The 17,933-nt window shown below is 40.7% G+C and overlaps 2 protein-coding genes and 1 long non-coding RNA gene across 3 annotated transcripts in view; 1 reads left to right on the forward strand and 2 right to left on the reverse strand.

Moving 5' to 3' along the window:
* The window catches only part of WDR64 (WD repeat domain 64), a gene marked incomplete at its 3' end in the record, with an annotated part of 155,301 nt that extends 145,940 nt beyond the window's left edge, over nucleotides 1-9,361 (reverse strand). The window contains exons 1-2 of the mRNA XM_082341618.1: nucleotides 5,452-9,361; nucleotides 1,197-1,327 (exon numbers count right to left, since the gene is read on the reverse strand). Of these exons, the coding sequence (XP_082197744.1) occupies nucleotides 1,197-1,327; nucleotides 5,452-5,596 (276 nt within the window). The 5' untranslated portion in view covers nucleotides 5,597-9,361. The remainder of the gene's footprint in view (nucleotides 1-1,196; nucleotides 1,328-5,451) is intronic.
* The window catches only part of LOC309605589, a 582,281-nt gene that overhangs the window by 423,488 nt on the left and 140,860 nt on the right, over nucleotides 1-17,933 (reverse strand). The gene's annotated exons all lie outside the window — the stretch shown is intronic.
* The window catches only part of OPN3 (opsin 3), a gene marked incomplete at its 5' end in the record, with an annotated part of 69,561 nt that continues 57,641 nt past the window's right edge, over nucleotides 6,014-17,933 (forward strand). The window contains 3 exon segments of the mRNA XM_082343250.1: nucleotides 6,014-6,028; nucleotides 14,611-14,917; nucleotides 14,920-15,036. Of these exon segments, the coding sequence (XP_082199376.1) occupies nucleotides 6,014-6,028; nucleotides 14,611-14,917; nucleotides 14,920-15,036 (439 nt within the window).

Raw genomic sequence — 17,933 nt, forward strand, 5'->3', positions numbered from 1 at the left:
AGAACTGGGAGTCTTTGTGACTGAGTTATTATGTTTAACTGTTTAAGTTACAGCCATAACTGCTTAAGTTATGGCTACTCTCCTGCCTTACTCTCCTATCTTTGTTTCTGCACTCTTTGCTTCCCCAAACATTAACTGCTAAGGCCTATTCTTTGTTCTTCATGGAGGGCCTAGGAGGTCATGGTGTATTTCTATAGCTGCTTTTCCCAATCAACAATAAGCAGGGACACAGAGGATTCTGTCACCAGGAAGGTCCCGCAGGGTCTTTCTCTGCTTCAATGTGGGAATTACATGTTCTTTAAAGGCTTAATAGAAACATTTTTTGTTTGCAATTTTTTTCCCAAAATTAATTGATGAATTTGTTTGTTTGCTTGGTTTTGGGGATTTGAGCTACCATTTATTATTGGTTTATAATTTTATTATATTGGAATTTATTGAAATGTTATTTTTAGCTTTCCCCATGGTCAATTTTGTGATGGCCCTGTATATAGTTGAGATGTACCTTTTCTATATCTTGGATTCAAAGTTCTATTTATACATATTTACCAGCTCCTTAAATGTGATAGTCAAACCCATTAAATCCTTGCTTTTTCTTTTGCCTACTATATCTACTGATTTTTCAGAGAGAGCCAGATAATTTAAAAATCATTTTGATTACTCTGTATGCAGTGTGCAATTTTTTCAATTGTAAGTTACCTCAAATCCTTTTAGATTTAGAAACAAATCTATAGAATGTAGTCTTCTGTGAGTTTAAATGAGGACTGGAGACTTTCCCTCCTCCTTTTCCATAGTTCATAGATTACTTTGCAACCAAACATGCTTCTATATGTTCTTCCAACAACACCAGAGTGATACCTAAGGAGTCAATACTGTACCAATCAGAAAATGACTCAGGAAACATTAGTTGGTCAACCTCAGCCTTTTTCTTCTCTTAAAAATATGGATACACTGAAATTTGTATAAACTGACACTACTGAAAAAGAATACCTCATTTAGAATGTAATGAAGGTCAAACGTCTGTCTGCCTTACTCTCTTTTAATCATGAGCAGTGCCATGCCTTTATGGGTATAGGCATTTAAATGTGCCACACACACACTGTGGGTTTAACCCCTGTGGGAGCAACACTTTAATTATTTTTGCTGAACAAGGAAAAATAATACCTGGACTTCATATTACAAACATGAAAAATGACTACCTCACACCAGTCTATAGATGCATCAGGGTTGTTGCAGAGTTTCCTGTAAAAGCATTTCACATCTTGATTCTTCACTTCTGCACCAAAGAGTTCCTGTACTGTCGCATAAAACTTGTCATAATCAATTGCATCTGCATTGTAACAAAGCACAAGAACATTGTCTTAAAATTCAAAGAAATACATTGCATTTTTCAGCTGCTTTTTTCCCATTTTCTAATCTATTTCATTATTTCAACCTATAAAAACCATATTCTTCTAAAGTTTAAAGATCTTTTCATGGGACCATAACTAGGCTCTTGGCTAGAATATTACTTAGAAGGAAATATTTTTCTTTGGTGTTTAGTATCTCCTCCATAGATTTTGTCTCAATTATTTTAGGCATTTTGTTCAGGAATACAAAGATAAGAAAGTGCATTACTTCTTTCCTATTGGGAAAAAGTTTTACTAACAGGAGTGTTTGCTAGAACTAATCTTGGGTTGAACATAGAAGTGAGCAAAGAGCAATTCTTTTTTTGTTTTTGTTTTTTTTCTTGCCAAAATTTTATTATTTTATTTTTTACTGGACCGCCAGGGAAGTCCCTCAACTTAATTATTAATAACACCCCCTTTCACTCTTGAAAGTGTCATCAACTGGATGATAAGTGGTATAGGCATCGAAGAGATAACACTGAGATGGTGAGATATGGTTGGAAGTAGAATTGCAAAGACTTGCTAATAGCTTGGAAGTTGTTGGGGACAAAGTTGTGATTGAAGGACAGGCTGGATTCTATTATAATGGTTGCCATTCAGAGTGTTTGCCCTCCTTCTCTCACAGAGCTATTTGGCAACGTCTGCAGACATTTTTTGATTGTTACAACTAAGGATGGGGGTGCTACTGACATCTGGTGGGTAGAGGCCAGAGATGCCACTAAACATTCTGCAATGCACAGGATAGCCTGCCCCACCCCCGGCCTCACACACGTACACATATACAGAACAAAGAATTATCCAGCCCCAAATGTCAATGGTGTCAAGGTTGAGAAACCCTGTTCTAGAATGACACTCGTGTTTCTAATTTCAAAACTCAGCAGATGTTGGTACTATTTACCAAAACAGGGGCAAATGAATAAGGACCATAATTCTTGGGGAAAATAAACCATTCAATCTTGGTCATATTAAGTTTGATATTCATATGAGAGATCCAAATAGCTTAGCTGTTTTAAATTCATACCAACTAGTACAAGATAGGTGTCTCATTCTAAATGCCACTGGATGAGGATTATAAGACTTTCCTTTCCTGGGATGATTTTAATTCTATTGGGTAATTGACAAGAAGATTTAAGAATAATATTGTACAGATGAAATCCTGCAATGTACTTGGTATCATTTTTGAGGTAAACAACTGTTCCATTAGAAACGTTCTCTCTAGTTCTTAACTTCCTGCCTATGGTGAGAGGTAGACCCCATTGTCCTGTATTTACAAGGGAATATGAATGTATGCCAGTATCAGCAGTCTGATCAAAGTTCATATTACATTTCTCCCTTCTCAGCCTTTCAGTTTAGTCCCTGTCATAAAGGTAATTTATCTAGCAGTACTAAGTTTTGATCAAATCTAATATATATACATATACATATAAACTATACTATAGTACATTATAGTATAATTATAATATATCATAAAATATATATCTATATGTCTATAATATATATATATGTTCTCTCTCTCTAAATATATATATAAGTATGTGTGTGTGTCTGTGTATACAAACATATATACTACAGAAGAAGGAAATTTTCAGTGTGGCTTTGTAATTCTAAGCTTGTAAATGTAAGCAAGGTTAACTTGTTAATTTAGCACACCTTTAAGGAGTACTTCCTGGCTTCAAACTCTGGGCTAACCCTGGGGTTACAAAGCCTTCAAAGCACTCACAGTTCAATGCAGGAAAGAAGGGGCAGGTATTTAATACTCACATGTATATAAATTTCTGCAGCTTAAGGTTAGCAGGTATATTCCTTTTGATGCCAATAAAGTGCGTCAAAAGTTCTAAGGATGGCTTTGCTTAGGGAAAGTTTGGAAGTTTTTATGAAGAAGTGATATTTGATTTGGGTCTTGAAAAATGAGCAAGAGTTTATAGGCACAAAAATGGGAGGAAATGCACTACACATTGCAGGGATGACATGTGCAAAATCAGAGTCGTTAAGAGTATGCCATGCTTGGAAATGCTGAAAGATTCATGTTAGGGCAGAGGTGAATGAAGGGAAGTTCCAGGAGATGCAGCTGGAAAGGTAGGTTAAAGGATGACTGTGAATAGACCTGGATGACAAGTTAATGTATATGGAATTTAAAGGCGAGCTAATAAGCCAGGAATGTGGCAATTCAAAACAGATTTTTAAAGGAAAATCCCCCTGCAGAAGTATACAGAAAGGAATAATTCTTGGCAAGAAGACCATTATATCAAGAGGTTGCTATAATAACCCAAGAGTGAGATACCATAAAATAGTCAAAATTTATACCAAGACACCTGGCTTAGGAGACTAGGTAGATGATGTCTATGCTAGAAGACTGAGAGACAACACAGGCAAAGCTCAAGAAAAAAAGAGGCAAAGAAAGAATTACAAGAGGAAAAAATAAGAGAGTGGTGTGATGAGAGACACTGAAGGAGAAAATTTCTAGAAACAGTGGCAGCTAACTGTTAATGTAGTGAAATGGCCAAGTAAGCTGGAAAATATAAACAAGTTATTGAATTTGGCAGGCATATTAGGTGATCAAATACCTTGGTAAAAAGCATTTTTTCAGCAAAGTGATGAGGGCAGCCAGACTTGAGTTGATTGAAAACAAAGTGGTGACACTATGGGGAAATTTAGTGGAGAAGCAAAGGAAAGACATACAGCTTAAAAGGAAGAGAAAGTCAAGGTCAGGACCATTGTTATAATTTTAGTTTTAGAAGACAAAGCCAGTGGAAAAGGAGGTTTTGCAGTTGTTGCAGCAAGGTGATAGCTCTGGAGGGGAGGAGGGATGGAAGAAAGTGGAAGAAAGGACAGGTGCTGCTTCAGGTAATTTGGAAGTGGAAGAAAGGGAGTTTGAGAGAATTCTTGTCTTTTGGCTTTGCTTTCACTTATGATGTTGGAAGCTTGACTGAGCGGAGGTGAGTTCCTGTAGAGGATTCAGAAAAAGTGGCAAGCGTTTGGAAAATCAGTTATAGAGAGAGTTAAAACAAACTGACTAGGGAAAAATGAAAGCTTATTGAGTAGTTTAGAAAGCCCAGCCAAATTCTCTGTCATCTAACAAAAGCATATCTGAAAGGTCTGAATCAGCTGTAACACTTAGGAATTGAACGACTTGAGAGATGATTTATCCGTACCTCTCATTTTTTAACAATAAAATGGGGATATAGCAATAATAGTAATAGTTGTCTATTAGAATTGTTATGAGACGTAATTATATTTATTAAAGTGACTTGTAAATTCTTAAATACTATTCAAATAATACCATTTTGGGTTTGAACACCCAAAGTCAACATTTTCACTTATTCATGATTATACAACCTGGCATATTAAGAGGCTGGCCATGCTGACCCTTTAGCAGTTATGTGGGCCCTGCTTCTTTCCTCACAGCAGCAGGATTTGTTCCATTAGGCTTTTACTCTGCTGTTAAGCCTTGCTCTTCACTGCTGTCCTCAATGCTCTGAAGCTACACACTACACCACTCCCCTTCAACCTTGACCATGGAGCTGTACTTTCAGTTCTGTGTTGGTATCTGCTGCTAATAATCCTCGCAGACCACTGTTTACCACCTTTCCCTTACCTTCTCATGCTTGAACTTATTCTAGCTTAAAGACGTGGGCAGAGGCCCAGAGAGTGAATCATGGTGAGATAGGAAACTTTGCCTTACTTATAAAAGTCTTTATGATCTTGTGATATCATTAAGTAAAGAGATGGCAGGGTGGCTCATGTGGCTTGCTAATGGTCACTATGCACTACTGAGAGTCCCAGGACAACCAGTGAGCCATCAAATGGTAGACCCCACAGAAGAACGCTTAAATGTCATTTAATCCAACCCCCTAATTTTACACTTGAGTCAACTAACATTCAGAAAAATGAAAAGAGCTTCCTCAAGTCCACTTAGCTATTCAAGTACAGATTCAGAACGAGGACTTGAGGTCCCCCATTCAATGTTTTTGCTATTAAGGTATGTTGCTTCTCCATGATGGCTTAAAACTCTTCCCAGTTCTAATCAACGGACCCAACTGGACTGCCCTGTGATCACGGATCTTACCTTCTTTCTGGATAAAAAAGCCAGCTCTTTCGTCTCTTTTCTGGGCTGCTATACGTTCAACCAATTTTTCAAACCCTCTCAAGGCTGTCCTGAAGTTGCTAATCTGAAGTGCAAGGTTGAAACGTTTTTCTTCCCTGATATCCATAGGGACATAGGGAATCTTTTATATCTGTCCAGAAATAACAATGTAAATTTGCCAACTTGGAAAACTTTCCAGTTGTTACAATGCCTCCCTGTTACCTCAGTTTTTGCCCTAGGTCTCATTCCTTTGATCTTAAAATCCCATACTGTGGGTAGGAGTAAGAGTTGCTGCCACTAGGATGTTAGCAGGGAGAAACACTGACTTTGGTCTAATGCATTTCACATAGGCAAACATTTCAGTAAAAATCCTGACCTCATAATGTTACCAGTGTCCTGCATATGGTCCTCATTGCATCATAATACATCTGTAACATCATCCTTCCTTCATAAGGAGGAGATTGAGATTTCTTTCCTCACAAATTGTGTGTGTGTGTGTGTGTGTGTGTGTGTGTGTGTATACACTGCCTAAGAGGGAAGAAAAATGGGTAAAGACCAAGTAAGGAAACGGGGGGATAAGTCAAAGGACAAGGGTTAGTGAGCTCAGAGAAGGCCTCATTAATAGAAAAACATCTGGGCACAGACCAGAGGGACGTAAGGTAGCAAGCCATGTGGGTAAATGGTAGAAGGATGTTCCAAGAACAGAAGGCATAAAGTCCTGAGATCAAAGTGTGCTTCACGTATCTGAGAAACAACGAAGAGATCATGTGACAGGGGTGATGTGGGATGGGGAAGAGAGGTGGGGAGATAAGGTCAGAGAGTTGGGGAGGGGAGCAGATCTGTTGTAAGGAAAGTCTATACAGTAATCCCTAATCTACTATTGAGTAGAATACTGATATGATCTGATTCACAATTGAAAAGGATTGTTTTAGCTGCTTTGTGGGGGTAAACTGAAGGAGAGAAAGAGTAGAAGCAGGGAAACAAATTAGGTGGCAATTTCAATAATCCAAGTAAGAGATAATAGTAGTTTAGATTAGGATATTAGTGACGAAGGTAGGGCTAAGATGTCAGATTGTGTGAGGGTAAATATGACAGAATTTGCTGTTAGATTAGATGGGAGTGTGATAGCAAGGGAAGGATCAAGAATAACTCCAGGGATTCTGGAAGGATAGAGTAGTTACTCATTTTGGGGGAGCAAGTCAGTGGGAGAAGAAGATTTTGGGGGAAGAATTAAGAGTTCAATTTGGGATGTGTTAAGTTTGAGATGTCTATTAGATAAACAATGTGGAGATTGAATAGTCAGATACAAAAGTCCAGGGTTCAGGGGAGAGCTTGAGAATCATCAACATTTAGGTGGTATTCAGAGCCATTGGACTGGATGAGATCTCCTTGAAGAAGCAAAATAACTGAGGACCAAACTCTGAGCATTCCAGTGTTCAGAGGTCAGAGTGATAAGGAAGAACCACTGATGGAGACTAAGTAGGAGTGGCCAGTAAGGTAGAAGAGCCAAGAGAAAGGAGTATTTCAGAAACCAAGAGAAGAAAGTGTTTTGAAAAGGAAGGAGACATTGGAAGGACTATCAGTTTACTCAATAAAGAAATTGCATGGGAAGAAAAAAGAAGGAAGGAGAACCTGCAGGTTAAAAGGAACTTTAAAGACACACCAACTAGTCATAGTATGTGGACTATATTTAGATCCTGACTCAACAATCAAACTGAAAAATAATTCCAACATGTCTGAGATAATTGGAAATTGGAACACTGACTAGATATTTGATGAGACTGAGAAGTTACTGTTCATTATTTTAGATGTAATAATTATATTTTATATTATATTATTGTTATGTGATATATTTTAGAGTGTGAAATAAAATTCATATTTTATGGCAAGACAAGAAAAATTTAAATATAAAATATTTTCTCTGCCCTCTGGCCTTCTCTCTGTCCTCTACTGTGCATTGTGTATCTGCATTATGCATTGACCAAACCATCCCCATCAGTAGAAATACCTGAAAGAGCAACATTCTCCTAGCACCAAAAAAACAGCTCCTTAAAAGATAACACTCCTTTTTGATTTTGTAAGGGGCCACAGTGACACTTAGATCTGAACTGTGTAAACTGTCAATAATATATCATTTAATGTACAGCACTTTGTCTCAAAAAACTTCACAAGAACTGTGCCTTGACTTCTAACAGGCAGAACAGTTCTTGGAGCTTTCTCAGATGCTGTCCCTGGGTTATAATTCTCAAATTTGGCTCAAATTGAAATTTTCCACTTCTTTCATAGATTGACTATTGATTAAGTTTCGTCGACAAGAGCTGCATACTGAAGTATTTACAGATAAGCGTTAAAATACAAAGGAGTGGCAAACTGTGCCAAATACTGATGATAGGCTATATAAGGTGAGGACTGATGATTAACCATTGGAATGTGCATTATGGTGACCTTGAGAAACACTATCTCAGTGGAATGGTGGATCAAAGAGAGAGTGGGAGGAGGGACTGTGGAAACAGCAAGTATAAATGCATATTATGGCAGTGGCTTTTGGGAACATCTTAGAAGTATAAGCTGGAGCAATTCACAACTATTGTGGTCATTTATAGAGCTACAGGATGCAGTTGTACCTGTATTTTCTCAATTGCAAAAATGATATAACCATCAGTTTAAAGAACTTAAAAGATATCACTCATGTTCCCACCCCTCTTACAAAACTATTGATTTTAGAATATTGCCTTCTAGGCTCAGGCCACATACTTTGATAATTGTATGCAGTTTCAATAGAATCATGCACATTATATAAATATTAATGTATTCTTTCATAAATCTGCCCCCATGTTTCTAATATCCTTCATAAGTATATATTTTTCTTTTCCATCTATTTTTCTCAACCAAATATTTAATTATTTTATTAATTGCTTTTTTACATATAAATGATTGTGAAGGTGATTGATATAAAAATTCAGAAGCAAGCACACATCTAGCTGTGTAAGGAAAGAAATAATATAGCCACTCTTGGAGAAAGGCTCTAGTTAAAAAAATAGTTGGAACGATTTCCCTGAGCTATTTGGCTTCAGCTTCTATGAGTCTTATGAGATCTTGTGTGTGGAAGTCAGTGGCCAAGGCCATGACATAAGGCCCATAGTTAGGTCCTCAGCTGGTCTGTGACATGGCCCAGGCACCAGCTATCTGGTAGAAATCCTGTCAGGAGCAATAGGTGGCTCTGCTTTTTCTGCTTCTGAGTTCACCCTAGTCAACTCTAGTTATCAACATAAGTAAGTGAAGGACCCCTCTGGCATGAAATGAGGATTCTTGACTGGTGCGTGTGGCAGGGCAGGCAGGAGCTTCAATATTGCATGATGCTGGCCAGCCAGGTACTGCTAAGAATCTGGGCCATGTTCACCCAGGTATTTACAGGATAAAAAAATACTACAAGAGCAGAAGATACCTTGATAACTCTCCTCCGCATGTCTGTCTCTTGAGTTACAATGCTACAGCCAAAACCGATGTCATATATATCAGGGCATAGCTGTCATACTGTCATTTTCCTTTGCCATCACTTTGGAAATTCCCTTATCTTTTCTCTTGTATCCTATATCTTACTTTTCCATGGTTTATTCCCTCATTTTGGTGGCTTGCATCCAGAAATAGTTGCCTGGAAGATAAATTTTTGATACCTTACCTATCTGAAAATATTCTTAATCTTCTTTTGCATTGAATGATATTTGGGTAAGTATAGAATTCCAGGCTGGAAATTGCTTTATTTCAGTGTTTTGAAGATAATATTCCACTGTCTTTTAGCTTCTGGTGTTACTATTAGAAGAAGTCTATTTTGATCAGATTTTGTTGCTGATTATAAGCTATTCTGATCTCTGATCCTTTGTACATAATTTATTTTAATCCCAACCCCCCCCCCCCCCGCCCCACCTCAGGAAACCTATAAATGCTCTCTTTGTCCCCATTGTACCAAAATTTCACTATAATGGATACTGCCGTGGAGAATATATGTATATATAGATAAAGATATATATAGATATATAGATAGAGATATAGCTAGAGGTAGATATACATTAATCATAACTTCACTAACCAGTTCCTTTAAGAAATTGAATGATTATTCTTCTATAATTCCTTTGTCACCCAAACTCTGCTTTATAGAGCAAGATTATAAATGAGATTCCATTTTTTAAAAAATACTAATTAATTATTTATTTGGCTGCATCGGTTCTTAGTTGCAGTAGGCAGGATCTTTAGTTGCAGCATACAAACTCTTAGTTGTGGCATGTGGGATCTAGTTCCCTGACCAGGGATCGAACCCATACCCCCTGCATTAGGATCGCAGAGTCTTAGCCACTGGACCACCAGGGAAGTCCCAAGATTCCATTTTAAAACAAATGTATGTATTTGGGGGGAGGGGAATGTGGACAGGTACCCAATTTTCATTAAACTGATTCCTACATCTCACACATCTCAGAAGCTGTATGCACAAAGAGAATTGACATTCAGAACTTGAAGGTATGCTGGATTTTCTTTTTTGAAAAAGTTCAGTATCATTCACTAACTTATGTTTCCTAAGGCAAGAAATTGTTCAAATATATTTGGCCAGATTTTCTTCAAGGCTTCTTCTGCCTCTCACTAGGAATCAAAGTTCAGACATGTCAGGGAAGGATGAGTTCCAGCCCTTGGAAGGAGATTACTCAGTTGAGTAAGGGTCAAAGCATCCTCTTAGCTGACATGTGCATGACACAGAAGGCTAAGGGTTATCAGTGATTCCAAGCAAGAGTGGCAGATAAAACCTGTCTCCATTCACACCCTCATACTTTGTAAAAGATTTTTTTGGAATATGAGGGTTGTGATGATTTAATGCTCCAGAGTGGGAGGGTATTAAAATGCCCTTCTTTCTGTCTTGCCAGAGGCTCCACTTGAGGAATCCCCCCATTCTAAAAAAAGTGCTATACAGCCCATGTAGGAGGATGGGCTGAGAAGTGGAGGCACTGAGAAACTGATTCTTCACACATTAGTCTATTCTCACCTTCAAAATACTTAAGAGGAGGCAGGTTCATTAAGAGGTTGAGGAGACCCTTAGTGAGCACTTCCTTAGAGAAAGATTTTAGAGTAGTCAAGTGACCATAACTTTTATCCGCTTCTTTCTACCCAACTGGCACTGAGGGGGACAGTCTGTGGCCAGTTCTCCAACAGCAGGCCACATCCAGAATTTGGTAGGGCAAGGATGCATACGTATTTCCAGAGGGCCAGATGCAAGACTCTGAGTAGAGGAGCCAAGCTGTGTCATCTTGGGACTGCCTGTAGGGTCTAAGAGACCCTAACCAGGGTCTGAGAGGGAGACCCAAGGAGCCAGCTGACAGAGGCATTGCCCCTGTCGAGGGAATTGTGGGAGAAATACCTCCAGTGACCTCAGGTCCTCTAGAGATCCCACAAATCACCCCAGGAGAGAAAAACACAGCATTGAAAATCTGCTATAATCAGAGGGCACCAACATCAGATGACAACTTTATCAATCAAGGAAGATTTTTCCTCAAAATCTCAGAGGGGCCAGGAGCAGCATCTAAAGGTAGTGGTCAAGGAAATAGGAAAAGCTAAGTTTGTTGTTTCCTCAACCCCCATCCCCAGAAGTTCTCCAGGTTACAGCAGGCTCTGTTTTGGAGGGTTGACAGATGGGTTTTCCAAGAGTTTTAACATTTCATTATTACAATGTTCTGGACTTTATATTACTTGAAAGTGAGCAGAAAGGCTTTGAGAACTGATAAAATGTCAACGAAGGGCAGTGAAGAATAAGTGGAAAGAAGATATTTGAAATGTGTACTGCCAAAGACAGTAAAGTTACTTTTTGCTTGCACTGTACTGAGTCCAGCTCACTCAGTAAACTGCTTACATTTGCAGACACTGTACTTCTCTTACTTTGAGAGAGTGAGATACAGGCATAATTGGCATAAGCTTTTTATTGTGCTAAAATACACACCACATAAAATTTACCATTTCAACCATTTTAACTGTACAATTCAGTGGCATTAAGTAATTCACAATTTTGTGCAACCATCACCACTATCCATTTCCAGAAGTTTTGTATCATCCCAAACTGAAGCTCTGTACCCATTAACGACTAACTCCCCATTCCTCCCTCCCCTCAACCCCTGGTGACTACTATTCTACTCTCTGTCACTATGAATTTGCCTATTCTAGGTACCCCGTATAAGAGGAATCTGTAATATTTGTCATTTTGTGTCTGGCTTATTTCACGTAGCATAATGTTTTCAAGGTTCATCTATGATGTAGCAAGTATTAGAATTTCATTTATTTCTATGACTGAATAATATTCCATTGTATGTACATAACACATTTTGTTTATCCATTTATCTGTTGATGGACATTTGGTCTATTTCCACCTTTTGGTTATTGTGAATACTACTGCTATGAACACTGGTGTACAAATACATGTTCCCGTCCCTGCTTTCAATTCTTTTGGCTATACGTCTAGGAGCAGAATTGCTGGATCATATGATAAATCTGTGTTTAACTTTTTGAGGAATGCCAAGCTGTTTCCACAGTGGCTGCACCATTTTACATTCTCACCAGCGGCACAGCAGGGTTCTAACTTCTCCACATCCTTGTCAACACTTTTTAGTTTCTTTGTTGTTGTTGTTGTTGTTGTTGTTTTTATTTTTTGATAATAGCCATCCTAGTGGGTGTGTGGTTTTGATTTGCATTTCCCTAATAACTAAAGATCATCTTTTCAAGTGCTTATCAGCCATTTGTATGTGTATCTTTGTAGAAATATCTATTCAAGTCCTTTGACGATTTTTGAATTGGGGATGTTTGGCTTTTTGTTGTTGTGTTGTATGAGTTATGTGTTCTGGATATTAATCCCTTATCAGATATATTATTTGCAAATATTTTCTCCTGTTTTGTGTGTTGTCTTTTTACTCTCTTGATAGTGTACAAAAGTTTTTCATTTTGATGAACTAAAGTACAATTTGTTTTTTTCTTTTGTTGCCTATGCCTTTGGTGTCATATCCAAGAAATCATTGCTGAACCTAATGTCATGAAGATGTTTTGTTTCTTCTAAGAATTCTATAGTTATAGCGTTTAAGTTTAGCTCTTTGAGTCAATTTATGTATATGGTATAAGGTAAGGTTCTAACTTCATTTTTTGCATGTGGGCACCATTTCCCAGCACCATTTATTGAAATGTCCTTTCCCCACTGAGTAGTCTTGGCATCCTTGTTGAAATCTCTATTCTATTACATAGTCTGTCCTTATGCCAGTACTGCACTTGCCTTTTAAGTTGTAGTATTTTTGGCATTATCCTACGATTACATAATTCTGAAAATGAATAGAAACATATATTATTACTGACAAAGTGAATAATATTTGTAGTATCATTACCTGTTTCTGTCAAGTATAGTAAATAACCTTAACAGTTCATTGTATTATAAAAATAAATCTATCAAAATTCTTAAACATTTGCCAAAAGCCTCTTATTCCCTTTATTTTCCTTCACTGATATTATTCCTCTTGCATAGGCATTGCCCTGGACTTTACTCAAGCCCAAGTCCTTTTACTAAAATAGCCAAGAACCTGCATTATCTGGCCAATCACTGCTCACTTACTTCTCTGCCCTTATTTCATAATTCTCATTCCACTCCAGCCACATTGGTTTCTTTGTTTTTCCTCCAATATGCCAAGCACATCTACCCTGTGCCTGCAGTACTCAGTGAGGCTATCTGTAACCACACTGTACAAAATAACAGCCTCTTCCCTCCCTCCGAAATACCCTTTCTCTGCTTTACTTTTCTTTATGTCACATTTCACAACACTACATATGTACTTATTTGATAATCATCTGTTCTCCCAACATCACCAGAATGTAAGCTTTGTGAGAGCAGGGACTCGGCACCAATGAATGAATGAATGAATGAATGAATGAATGCTTTAGGAAAAAATATGAGTCCTCCTTCATTCATTCAACTAGTATTTATTGAGACCTTACTGTAGACTAGTCAGTAAATGCCGTAGACATTAAACATACAGAACTTGTTAAATGGTTGCATAAATCTAAAATACAAAATTAAATGAGTTTTTTAAAGAAGTGGGTAGGTCAGTCTCACAGATAACTCCAGATTGGAAGCCTTAGTGACAAATCAAGATTTTAAGGACGGAGCACACTACCCCTCAGCTATTGCTCAGTGCACCCTGACGATTAGATTTTACCCCCCAAGGAACTTGTAATGGAGGTTCACTGAGGCTAGTCGTTCTCTACCGATCTTTTGAATGGAGATGGGAGGAGGCACACACCTTCGTGGAGGGCAATTGCTTTGCCCTTGCACAGACACTGTGCTAGCCAGCAGTGCCCAGGAAAGCCTGCAGGTCTGTCTAGGGACTGCATCCCCTCGGGCCCTGTTGGGGCCTGTGCATAGGCAGCAGCCCCGCAAAGACTGATCAGTTCACGGACCTGTGCTTGACTTGCCCTCTGTTTTCACTGTGTAAAAGGCCAGAGGAAATGTGCTGCTTCAAGTATAGCACCACCTCTGCACCTGCTAGATATGGTCTGGAGCTTGAGGGCGCAGCCTGGGGGTCGCCACAGTGAGGGCCTTAGCGAGAGTGTATCCACTGCTACCGCAGGGAAGACAGGAAGGACAATATGGGCAGGCCTGGGGTGTGGCCTGGGTTTGCATTAAGCGTGTGACTCCTTTTGGCAGCGGGTCGTACATAACAGCTTCCTGGGGAGGGAGAAGCCAAGAACGGGGGTCCCTCGTGTAACCCCCTCATGAGCACGTGGTGGGCCAGGAGCCCATAAATGTTCCTGAATGAGTGGGTGGGTGGTGAACGCCAAGAGGCCTTCCAGCTGGGTGAGGGGAAGCTGCGGAATTAGGAGTCACGGTGGTTGATCTGCCTCCCAGCTCTCACTCACTGGGCGGGTGGGGCCGGGGTACGGGAAGGGGGCGGGGGAAGGGAAACCTGGAGAGCAGGGACTCCGCTAAGACTGCGAGAAGGGGCGGGGCTACAAGGCGCGTCGCGGCGGGACTACAATGGCGGGAAGGGGCGGGGTTACGAGGCGCGCCGGGGGCGGGGCGGGGCGGGGGAGTGGTCCCCGAGCTGCATCTAGCTGCCTGCGCATTGGCCGGAGGGGACGACGGGTACGTCGGAGCGCCCTGCGCCCCACCCAGAACCTAGCGCGCCGGCGCCCGGCTTGCACGCTGCAGGGCACTGCGGCGGCGGCGGCGGCGTAGTCGGCTCGGAGGGTGGCGAGGGGCTGTGGCCTGGGCAGCCGAGGCTTGCGCAGCCTGTCAGCCAGGGCGCCTACGAGCTCCTGGTGCTTCTGCTTGGCTCCGTGGGACCGCTGGGCGTCGGCAGCAACCTGCTGGTGCTCGTCCTCTACCTCAAGTTCACGCGGCTCCGCAGCCCCGCCCGCCTCCTCCTGCTTAACGTCAGCCTCGCAACCTGCTACCCTCCGTCCACCGGGCCGCGCTAGCTTTCGCGTTCCGCCTGAGGGGCGGCGTGGTGGGGGGCGCCACGAACTGCGTGTGGGACGGCTTCAGCAACAACCTGTCGGGTGAGTGGCCGGGGTAGACCTCCCGCTCCTGCGGCCTCCTGCCCCCGGCCCCGCCCCCTCCCGCTCCTGGACCCCAACCTCGCGGCGGTGCTCCCCTGACTTCACCTCCCCCTACCTCTATTCTTCTGATCTCACCTCCTCCCTTGTGACCTCACCTCCCCTGATCTCACCCGCTTCCCCCCACCTCTGCTCCTTCCCCGCCGACCTCTCCTTCTCCAGCTCTCGCTGATCTCCCTCCCTCCCTGTGCTCGCCAGGCCCCACGCCAACCCAAACCCCAGCCTGTCTGCAGCCCCATCTCCCCTGTGCCCACCTCCTCCATACCCCTTTCTGGCCGCCGTGCAGCTCATCTCACTTCTCTGCTTTCATTTCCTAATTTAATTCAACAGGGCACGAGACAGTGGCTTTTACACTTCGAGGAAAGAAATGAGGGGCTGTGGAGTTGAGAGAGTCAAGGAAAAAAGTGTTTGATTTGTGAAAGTTGGAGAGGGTGATGAGAAAAGATCTAATTCCTATATTACTTCCCTAAAGTGAGAGGTAGAAACCTAACATAGTAGTAATGTGTAAATGCTTTTAAAAATTTGCCCATTAGCAGTTGTAAACCTTTGACTGCTTCCTAGGAAGTGAGATCGTTTTATTCAGGTCCTCAGAATGCAAATTGGCATGTGTCCTATTAGCTATTTTTACTATAATTTCCTCCTTATAGTTTCCAGCACACCAAAATCTAAGGTGAGTTTGCAGAAGGCTCAGAGAATCCCAACTCAAATGAACAAATAATTAGTTGTGCAGCCAGTAGATTTCATTAAAGTAGAACTTGATTGTTAATACAATACTCTTAACCCATATGGAAGATTTAAGTCTCACTGAGACTTGACATTTTGAAGGATGAACCACCCAGTGTGTCACTGAAGATGTGATTTTTCTAAGATTGGGAAAGTATCCTTTTGTGTGTGCTCCAGAATTTCATTTGTACAAAGATTTGAAATACAAATGTATATTTCTCAGGTCTTAAATTTCCTTTAAAAAAAAAAGAATCCTGAAATCCATTGATAATTTATTACTGCCTTTATCTTGGCAGGTTTATGAGAATAAAATCTTTGTAGTGTTATCAAAAGTATTTTCTTATTCACCAACCTTCTATGTGGTGATAAATCCAAATATTATATTTGTTATGATTCCTTTTTTTATATTTTGAGGGAAACAAGAAAATGCAATAGAAATCATAATTTTATTTATTTGATTGTCTCAATGATTCTAATATTCTAATACTACCTACCCCTTCCCCAATAAGCCCTTATCTGAGAACTTCATTTATACAAAGATTTGAAACTTGGGAGGGGGCTGTAGGTGTGTGAAGGTGGTGATATAGATCACACTACAGATTACACTCTTTGTATTAATTTAAAATACCTAACAGGCAATGTTTCAGGCAGGGCTAAGCTTTAAAGAGGGCAGTTCAAGCCAAGCCCTGAGGTGTCATCAGTAGCAGAAATTGGGTCACAGACATTAAAGTTCTTATCTTCAAGAAGTGTTTTTTCTGTGCTGGGAAATTCAGCTTCTATCCTGACTCCGCGCCTGGGAATTTGAAAACAGCGGTATATTGAGTTTTTTATTAGTACCAGCATTCCCCTTCTTCCTCATCCCTTCTATCCTGCGGCCCCACCTTGCTGTGTCTCCTTGTCTCTTCCATCCTTTTTCCTCCCTCATCATCCCTGCTTAGGTCCCACCCCAATCAGAAGGGATTTTCTAAGACTGCTAGAAATGTTCACCACACAGTATTTTGCCTGACTACTGCTCTTTCTCTGGGCATTTCTTTAGTGCTTTCAACAATGACTTTAACCTGTTTTTAAGTTACAGGTGGAAACTCTGGGGCAAGAGGTTCTGAGTCTTGTTTAAGCCCTGGGAGACAAGTCATGGGGTTGGGTTATGGTGGAGCTGAAAAAGTTCTTAGCAAAGATTAAGAATTTCTTTGCCTGGAGTAAATTCCAAAGATTGTGCTTCTAGGTAAGAGTTAAAGATGAAAAGAGGGAGGGTGCTTCCCTCATTGTTATCCCTGAGCAAGAACTAACCAACCATGGAGTACTGAAGGGGGAGAACATTTTAAAGTACCAAAAGTGGCTGCTTGCTCCAGAGGCTTCTGGAGAGGCTGCCCTATCAAGTGGAAAGACCACTGGCCTGATAGTGTGAGAGTGGGTCCCACTCTTGATCCTGTGGCTACCCATCATGTGGACTTTCCCAGTCACTTAATTTCTCCAGCCATCAGTTTCTCATCCGTATTACGGGGTAGTTGAGCTAAATGTGTTAAGGTTGTCCTGTCCTGCTTTGTATTACGAGGACTCCTTTGATACCTGTAGGTTAGAAGCTTCCTGGTTTTAGCACTTATAGCTTATATCCTCTCTCTTACTCCCAACCCTCAGCTGTATCCCCTGCTAAGCTGAGAATAAGTACATACTATGGTTACACTTCTTCACATACCCTCATGGGTTCTGTCTTCCTCTGCACACCCTGCTGGAAGAAAGCAGAATAAGTAACTCAAACATACTCACATACTTATGTGAGTAGGCCTGGCAGCCACTTCATTCTGTGCTCAGTTCCTTGTTTCTGAGGGAATGTTGAAAGCAAGTGGAATCCCTGATATTCTTGAGGCAGAGGCTTTGACTAGACAGGACTATTAAGATTGCCATCTCAAACTGAGCAGTCAGTTCAGTGAATTAGTCAATTTAATCTAAGTTCCAATTGAACGGCTTGTTATACAGATGTCTAGGATAATTAGTCGTCTTAGCCTAGGCGGACCCAATATGCACTGATCTAGGTTTCAGTAAGTATAGTGGTAGGAAAAGTCAGAGCTCAAGAAACTCACTCTTACTGTACAATGATGAATGACAGGCCACCTAGCATG

This window comes from Balaenoptera borealis (assembly GCF_965194805.1).
Source record: "Balaenoptera borealis genome assembly, chromosome: 1".
NCBI lineage: Eukaryota > Metazoa > Chordata > Mammalia > Artiodactyla > Balaenopteridae > Balaenoptera > Balaenoptera borealis.